We start from the raw sequence: 9555 nt of genomic DNA, 5'->3' as shown, positions 1-9555 counted from the left end.
GGTCTGTCAATTTTGTTGATCTTTTCAAAAAACCAACTCCTGGATTCATTGATTTTTTGGAGGGTTTTTTGTGTCTCTATCTCCTTCAGTTCTTCTCTGATCTTAGTTATTTCTTGCCTTCTGCTAGCTTTTCAATGTGTTTGCTCTTGCCTCTCAAATCTTTTCTGTCTAAATGAGGAAAAAAGACAAAATACCAGCTCTCACCACAACTATTTCACATTGTACTTGAGGTCACATTCAGTGCCATAAGATGAGAAAAATAAATAGAAGATTTAAGTACCACAAAGAAAGAAAAAAACTTCATTTTATTCATATATGATGTTTTCATATAATAGCAATTCAAACAATCTGTGGATGAATTATTGTAATTTATAATTAGGTTCATTCCTAAGTATTTTATTTTTCTGTAACTATTGTGAATGATACTGCTTCCTTGACTTCTTTTTCAGATAGTTTGCTATTGGCATGTGGAAATGCTACTGATTTTTGTATGTTAATTTTATATCCTGAAATGTTAACAAATTTATTTTTTAGTTCCAACAGTTTTTTGGTGGGGTCTCCAGGGTTTTCGAGATATGTGATCATGTCATCTACAAACAGGGAAAACTGCCATCTTCCTCTTTTCCAATGTGGATGTCCTTTACTTCTTTCTTTTGCCTGATGGCACTGGCTAGGAATTCCAGTACTCTCTTGAATAAAACTGCAGAAAGTGAGCATCCTTATCTTGTTCTAAATCTGAAAAGAAAAGCTTTCAACTCTTCCACATTCAACTGATGTCAGCTGTAGGTTTGTCATATATGGCCTTTATTGTATCGAGGTATGCTCCTTCTACACCCAGTTTGCTGAGGGTTTTTTTCATGAAGGGATGTTGAATTTTATCAAACACTTTTAAGCATCTATTAAAATTATTATATGGTTTTTATCCTTGGTTCTGTTAATGTGATGCGTTTATTGATTTTCATATATTAAATCATCCTTTCATCCTGGGGATGAATCCTGCTTGGTAATGGTGAATGGTCTTTTTAATATGTTGTTGAATGCAGTTTGCTAGTATTTTGTTGAAGATTTTTGCATCGATGTTTTTTGGGGATATTGGCCTGTAGTTTTCTTCTTTTGTTATGTCCTTGTCTGGTTTCACAATCAGGGTAATGCTAGCCTTGTACACGAGTTTGGAAGTATGCCCTCCTCTTCGGTTTTTTGGAATAGGTGAGTAAAATGGGTATTGGTTCTCCTTTAAATGTTTGGTAGAATTTAGCAGTGACACAGTCAGGTCCTGGGCTTTTCTTTGATGGCAGAATTATTAGTATGGCTTTGATCTCGTTACTCATTAATCATCTGTTCAGGTTTTCTATTCCTTCATGACTCAGTCTTGGTAAGCTGTAGGTGTCCAGGAATTTATCCATTTGTTCTAGATTTTCCAATTTGTTAGTGTATAGTTATTAATAGTAGTCTCTTATGATCCTTGGTATTTCTATGGTATCAGTTTTAATCTCTCCTTTTTCATCTCTGATTTTATTTATTTGAGTATTCTCTCTTCTTTTCTTTGTCTAGCTAAAGGTTTGGTTATTTTGCTTCTACTTCCAAAAACACTAACTCTTAATTTCATTGCTCTTTTCATTGTTTTCCAGGCCCTACTTCATTTATTTCTGCTCCATCTTTATTGTTTCTTTGCTTCTGCTTATTTTAGGTTTAGACTGATCTTTTTTTAGTACCTTGAGGTGCAATATTAGGTTGTTTAGTTAAGATCTTTCTACTTTTTGATGTAACCTTTTATTGCTATAAACTTCCTTCTTAATGCTGCTTTTGCTGTATCCCATAGGATCTGATATGTTGTGTTTTCATTTTCATTTGTCTCTAAGAATTTTTAAATTATTCTTTAAATTTTTTCATTGACCCATCGGTTGTTCATGAACATGTCATTTAATTCCCATACATCTGAACAGTTTCCAAAGTTCCTCCTGTTATTGATTTCTAGTTTTATTGCATTGTAGTAAGAAAGATACTTGATCTGATTTTAATTTTTTTAACTTTTTTAAGACTAATTTTGTGACCTAACATATGGTCTATCCTGGAGAATGTTCTATGTGCTGTTGAAAAAAATATGTATTCTGCAGCAGTTGTGTGGAATGTTCTATAAATGTCTGTTAGGTCCATTGGGTCTAGAGTGCAGTTTAACTCCAATGTTTCTTTGTTGATTTTATGTCTGAATTATCTGTTCATTGCTGTGAAGTCCCATACTAAGGAGGTGAAAGATCTCTACAATGAAAACTATAAAACATTGATTAAAGAAATTGAAGAGCGTGCAAATAAAAGGAAAGATATCCTGTGTTCATGAATTGAAAAAAATAATATAGTTAAAATGACTATACTACCCACAGATTTAATGCAATTTCTATCAAAATTCAATCATATTCATCACAGAAATAGAAAAAAATCTGAAAATACATATGAAAAGGAAAAAGACCCTGGATCACCAAAGCAATCTTGAGCAGAAACAATGAAGCTGGAGGCATCACACTACCTGAATTCAAAAGCTATAGTAATGAAATCAGCATGGTAACCGGCATAAAAACAGACATATAAGCCAATGGAACTGAATAGAGAACCCAGAAATAAATCCATGCACCTAACAGCCTACTGATTTTTGACAAAGGTGTCAAGAATACACATTGGAGAAGGACAGTCTCTTTAGTAAATGGTATTCGGAAAACAGGATATCCATATTCAGAAGAATGAAAGTAGACTTCTATCTCTCACTATATACAAAAATCAACTCTAAGTGGATTAAAGATTTAAATATAAGACCCAAAACTATGAACCTACTAGAAGAAAACTTAGAGAAAATGCATCAAGAAATTGGACTGGGCAGGAATTTTTTAAAATAAGACCTCAAAAGCACAGACAACAAAAGCAAAAATAGAAAAATGGGATTACATTAAACTAAAAAGGTTCTGTGCAGAAAAGGAAAAAAATCAATAAAGTATAGAGACAATAGGCAAAAGTATTTGCAAACTATGCATCTGACAAGGAGTTAATATCCAGACTATATAATTAACTCAAACAACTCAATAGTGAAAATAATAATAATTTGACTTTAAAGTGGGTAAAAGACCTGAAAAGACATTTCTCAAAAGAAGACTTATAAGTGGCCAACAGATAAATGAAAAAATGACTAATATCACTAATCATCAGGGAAATGCAAATCAAAACTACAACGAGATATTACCTCACCAGTTAGAATGTTACCAAAAACACAAAAAACAAATCCTGGAGAGGATGCAGAGAAAGGAAATTTTTTCCCCCATGCTGTTCTCATGATAGTGAATTCTCACAAGATCTGATGGTTTTATAAATGGCAGTTTTTCCTGCATTCTCACATGCTCTCTCCCCTGCTGCCATGTAAAACGTGCCTGCTTCCCCTTCCACCATGATTGTAAGTTTTCTGAGGCCTCCCAAGCCATGCGGAACTGAGTCAATTAAATTTCCTTTGTTTATATTAATAAATTACGCAGTCTTGGGTAGTATTTCTTTATAGCAGTGTGAGAATGGACTAATACAGAGATCATGAAGTAGAACGTTGTTTTTTTGTTATTGGTTTCTAATAATTTCTCAGGTGGCACATTTGCGTTTTGTGTAGTTTTCTGCATGTGTTATACTACTTAATTTTTTAGATGCACATGAGATAATGAGTACACACTCATCTGAATATCCTTCTATCCTCTGAAAAACTCTGACAATAAAAAATTTTATTACTGCCTGTGGTGAACTCATTTAGTCCACAAACCATGATCTAAATTTGCACAAGGCTACTTGTAGTCTTTATTAGTTGCGCTTAGTGTGAATATTCATTCTGTTGTGGAAATACTATGTGTTTGATTATGTAGTGCTACCCTAAAAACTTCTGAGAGACTCTTAGATGATATACAAATAATTTCAAATCCAAAAGTTCTGAATTCTGAAATTCAGCAGGCAAACAGTTCATAATGAGGGATTATTAAATAGCAATGGATATGAATGCCCTTCAGCTACATGCATTCACATGAATGACCCTAAGAGAATAATGTTGAGCAAAATAAGCAACAGAAGAATGCAAAAAAGTATAATTCCCTTTACAAAAAGTACAAAAATAGGCAAATTCAGAGCATACTGTATGTAGTTTAGACATATATGCATATGTGGCAAAACTACAAAGGAAAGTAAGGCAATGTAACACCATACTCATGATAGACATTTCTTCTAAAGAGGGAAGAAAGGAATATAATTGAAAAGAAGCACACACAGAACCTTAAAAGGATTGAACTACTTCAAAACTACTTCAAAACACAAAACTACTGTTTACACAGAGCAGTGGGAAAATGTGCGTTAACTTTATTATCACTGTTTAAACAGCACATATGTGTTCTATACATTCTCTTTATGTATGATATATTTACAACATAAATCAACAAATAAATCCAGAGATAGCTCCTGCACCTAATATAGGGTCTATACATTAGTCTAATCTCTGCGCCCTGGGATTATAGAGAGTAAGAATGTTTATGACATTTGAAGGTAGAAAATGTGACCTTGATCTGTTTTATTCTTTTTTCTTATTTTCTGGAACATACTATATTTTATCCATAAATGTTGGGCTCTAACTAAAGGTGTGTACTCCATGACAAAGTCATAGTGAAGGTGACTGAAGATGACAAATCCAACCTGCAGCTCACCCAAGGAAAAATCCAGGAGCAGTGACCCTCCCGAATCCCAACCCTCGTTCTGACGAGGGGCATCATTGACACTGCTGGGACTCAGGGAACCATAGTCCAGAGGGGACAGCTGGGAGGTTGGACAATTGCCCTATCTTGTCTCTAACTAGGAGGTCGGGGATTGGGTCCCAGGAGACACTGCACATGAAAAGTCAGCAGCATCTCCTGGCTCCTGTGCCTGAGGTGTCACTGAAGACCTGACTTTAGTCTATGCTGTTCCTAAACATGGAAAGAATCTGTGACTCCAGCCATGTTTTCTTGAAGAGAAAACAGTGGAGTGAACTCAATATCTTTGGTGGTAGTGGCAGAGTTTGAGACTGGCCAGCATTGCCAGGTAAGAACTGAGGCATAGGAATAGGGAGAGAGAGCAGAATCTAGAGCATGTGCATGTACAAACACACACGCACAGCCCACACAGCTTCTCCCTTTTTCCTTTCCTTCCTTTCTACTCTTTCTTTCTGCCAATCACTTTCTGGTTAACTCTGGTGTTCATCAGGTCCAGCCTAAGGTCATTGTAGAGAAGAAGTCTCAGACCATCCTCTCTAAGCTTCATTGGCAACCAGTGTATAGCACCTGAGCAATAACAAAGCATAACTCATTCTCAGCATTCTCAGCCAGCTAGGACAGGCAAGGTTCCCAGAATCACCCTCAATCATCACGCCAGGTCAATACCAATAATTTACTTTTCTATGTCCATTTATATTTTATCAACCTCATTCACATGCTTTCTTTTTCTTAAAATTGAACTGGTGAATGATTATTTAAGATGATCTTATTTTGTTTTTGTTTTAGTTTTAGTTTTATGAGATGGAGTCTCACTCTGTTGCCCAGGCTGGAGTGCAGTGGTGCAATCTCAGCTCACTGCAATCTCCATCTCCCGGGTTCAAGTGATTCTAGTGCCTCAGCCTCCCGAGTAGCTGGGACTACAGGTATGAGCCACCACAACCAGCTAATTTTTATATTTTTAGTAGAGATGGGGTTTCACCATGTTGGCCAGACTGGTCTTGAACCCCTGACCTCAAGTGATCTGCCTACCTCAGCCTCCCAGAGTGCTGGGATTACAGGAGTGAGCCACCGTGCCCAGCCCAAGATGTATCTTATTTATTTCCATTATATGATTAATAATATTTGGGCTCTGATGATGAAGATATTTGACCAAGTTTATACTTTGCTCCCAGAAAAACAGATGCTTTGCTATGAATAGTTATGAGTAGAATCACAACCATTTAAAAGTGGTGTTGGTGATGTGGACAGTGATAATGATGACTCTCAATATGGACACCTCACAATTTACAAGCCCAACATGCAGGTCCTAACCAGGACAGAACGACAAGGAAAAAGCACTGTCATTTTATTTAAAATAGAAATAAGAATAATAGATCATATTTACTGAGCACTTAATAGTGTATCGGTCTTGTTCTGAATATCTTACAATCATTATCAAATTTAATCCTCATAACTACTCTAATGTGGTAACTTTAGTAACTATCCCATTTAAGCAGATGTGGAAAATGAAGCTGAGAGAGGTTAAATGACTTCCTCAGGCCAGGCACAGTGGCTCACGCCTGTAATCCCAGCACTTTGGGAGGCTAAGGCAGGCAGATCACATCAGGAGATTGAGACCATCCTGGCTAACACGGTGAAATCCTGTCTCTACTAAAAATACAAAAAATTAGCCGGGTGTGGTGGCGGGTGTCTATATTCCCAGCTACTTGGGAGGCTGAGGCAGGAGAATGGCATGAACCCAGAAGGCAGAGCTTGCAGTGAGCCGAAATTGCACCACTGCACTCCAGCCTGGGAGACAAAGCGAGACTCCACCTCAAAAAAAAAAAAAAAAAAAAAAAAAAATGACTTCCTCAAAGTCACACAGAGAGTAAAGAGTGGGGAAATTCCGTCAGATTCCAAAGAGAATTGTATGTTTTAATCACTACACTAAACAAACATGACATTAGCACGTGCTACCACTGAGTGTTGGTTGTATTTGTTCTTCGATACCATCCAACAGGAACAGTGGAGTTTCTTGCTTTGATTGCACATCATGGTTTATGAAGAGACTTCGACTGACTCCAGCATTTAGTCCTCTCAACAAAACTATCAGATAGGGTTATTTGCTACCTCCTATAGAGCAAAAAAAAGAAAAGAAAAGAAAGAAAGAAAGAAAAGAAAAACAGCAAGGCTCAAAAGAGGTAAATATTTCCCAAAGTTTAAAAACATGTGAGAAACAGAACTGGAAAGCATTCAAGGCTTCCTATTACATTCTGTCCCAAGGTCCCATTTCTACTGCTACTAATGATATAACAATCACCACCATTCATGAGAGCCGCTTTCCATATATGTTATTTCAACAATAACTTCAGTGACTCTGTGAGGTTGCACATGGTACAAACTAGGAAACAGAGATTCAAACAGGCTCGACAATTGACTAAGGTCAGACTGAGAACAAGGAGCAGAGAAAGGATTTCCCATCCAGTCTCCAGGATGCCAAGGACTAGATCTTAACAAAAAATATGTTTTATTTTGGTTTTTTTTTTAGAGTCTCACTCTGTCGCCCAGGCTGGAGCACAGTGGTGCAATCTTGGCTCATTGCAACCTCCACCTCCTGCATTCAAGCAATCCTCCTGCCTCAGTCTCACGAGTAGCTGGGATTACAGGCACACACCACCACAACCGGCTAATTTTTGTATTTTTAGTAGAGACAGGGTTTCACCATGTTGGCCAGACTGGTCTTGAACTCCTGACCGCAGGTGATCCACCAGCCTCGGCCTCCCAAAGTGCAGGGATTACAGGCATGAGCCACTGTGCCCAGCCTAGATCTTAACACAAAATATGTTGATGGTGAAGTTCATAACGAAAATGAAAATGGTGTGCTCTTAATAATGTGTTTTAAAATTTGCAACCTCCTCATGGTCACACTGACTCATTACAATGATCATCAAAGGCAAAAGGGCCAGAGCACTCCCAGCACACCAGAGACCCCTGACTCTCCACTGGCTCCCCTCTAAAGAAATTGTTCTGTCTTCCATCTCCTTCAACACACATACACACACACACACACATTCACCCACATACATACAGAGCTCCTTGTGTTGCTCACTAAATCCTAGTATGTGCAAGACCCCCAAATTAGCTCCACAGTAAGACACTGAGGTTAAAACTGATGTTATAAGAGTTTGTTTTAAAGGGAGAATTAAAACTTGAAGCAGTTCTTTAAGGTAAATTCCAGTTCAGTCTCATTCAGGTGATATGTGAGGAAAACTTGCGATATTACAGTATTCTAGAAACCAAAGAACACCTTCATCCCAACCTTTCATTATCATCGTCCACAGTCTCCATATCTGTACATATTTGCAAACACGCAATTACAGCCATTAGTGAATCAGAGTGACCTCCCCAAAGAACAAAGAAAAACATACCAATGTCCATGGACTCTGTAATTTTTAAAGGATAGCTTACTTAATCAGAATTACCTGCTACTTTTTCCGCTTTAGAAGGAAATTAGAAATGAAACCAGCATCTCTGACTTCCTGCTCCTGGGCTTCCCTGAGCACCCAGAGCAGCAGCCTCTCCTGTTTGGGCTCTTCCTGGGCATGTACCTGGTCACCATTTTGGGAAACCTACTCATCATCCTGGCCATTGGTTCTGACCCTCATCTCCACACCCCCATGTACTTCTTCCTGGCCAACCTGTCCTTCATCGATACCTGTTTCACCTGCACCATTGTCCCCAAGGTGCTGTGAACATCCAGACACTGCATCACACCATCTCCTACACTGAGTGTCTCATGCAGATGCACTTCTTCATGGCATTGGCCCTGCTGGATGACTTCCTGCTGGCCATGATAGTGTATGATCCCTACATGGCCATCTGCCGTCCTCTACGCTACACCACAATCATGCATCCCCAGCGCTGCCTGCTGCTGGTGGCCGCGTCCTGGCTCTGCTCCCGCCTCCTGGCTTTCTCACTTACTTTTCTCATAGCTCAGCTTTCTTGCTGTGCCTCCCATTCCATCCCACACTTTTTCTGTGATCTTCTCCCAATCCTCAAGCTTGCCTGTTCAGACACAAGGGTCTTTCACATCATAATGTTCACTGAAACCACTCTCTCGGAAGTCATTCCTCTCACCTGTGTCCTGGTCTCTTATGCCCACATCAAGCACACCATCCTCAGGATCCCCTCTGCTGAGGGGAAGCACAAAGTCTTCTCTACCTGTGGTTCTCACCTGACAGTGGTCACTCTCTTCTATGGAACCGTCTTTCTGGTGTATTTCCAGTCCTCATCCCCCTACTCAGCAGATGCTGGAATGATTGTATCTGTGGTATACACAATGGTCACTCCCATGCTGAATCTTTTTGTCTATAGCTTGAGGAACAGGGACATGAAGGGGGCTTTGCAGAAATTCCTTGGCTTGGGAAAATGCTGTACTCAGTACAGGGTACTTCTCCAGAGTAGAGGCCCAGGCTCTTCTAAATGCCTTCCTAATTGGACTTCTCTAATATAATCTTGAAAAACCCAAATTCAGGGCAAGATGGATGCTCAATATCACAAGCAGTTTAACAGATGAAGGATGCCTGATGTGGCAGGACTGGAAAAGGACCAACTGGCCAGAGACAGAGCTGCAGCCTGGAGAGAGGCAGTGGCCAGCAATCATTACAGGGTATCACAGCAAAAATTGTACTGGACAAATTTAAACATGCTGGGAAGACTTCATTTAAGGCAGTTGCAATACGGAGCAGACACCAGAACTCAGTATGAAATCAAGTCTGCTGAAACTAAGGGCAGGAGGCTATTTAAGTGCTGGGGTGAGAGA

The 9555-nt window shown here is 38.9% G+C and overlaps 1 protein-coding gene across 1 annotated transcript in view; it reads left to right on the top strand.

Moving 5' to 3' along the window:
• LOC111531951 (olfactory receptor-like protein OLF4) overlaps positions 1 to 9309 on the top strand; it is a 30725-nt gene extending 21416 nt beyond the window's left edge. The window contains 3 exon segments of the mRNA XM_031934112.1: positions 8237 to 8477; positions 8480 to 9180; positions 9268 to 9309. Of these exon segments, the coding sequence (XP_031789972.1) occupies positions 8237 to 8477; positions 8480 to 9180; positions 9268 to 9309 (984 nt within the window).
• The last annotated feature ends 246 nt before the right edge of the window (positions 9310 to 9555 follow it).

The sequence above is a fragment of the Piliocolobus tephrosceles genome, chromosome 14 (genome assembly GCF_002776525.5).
Source record: "Piliocolobus tephrosceles isolate RC106 chromosome 14, ASM277652v3, whole genome shotgun sequence".
In the NCBI taxonomy this organism is placed as follows: Eukaryota; Metazoa; Chordata; class Mammalia; order Primates; family Cercopithecidae; genus Piliocolobus; species Piliocolobus tephrosceles.
The sequence above is the reverse complement of the archived record's forward strand: the minus strand, read 5'-3'. Positions and strand labels throughout refer to the sequence as shown.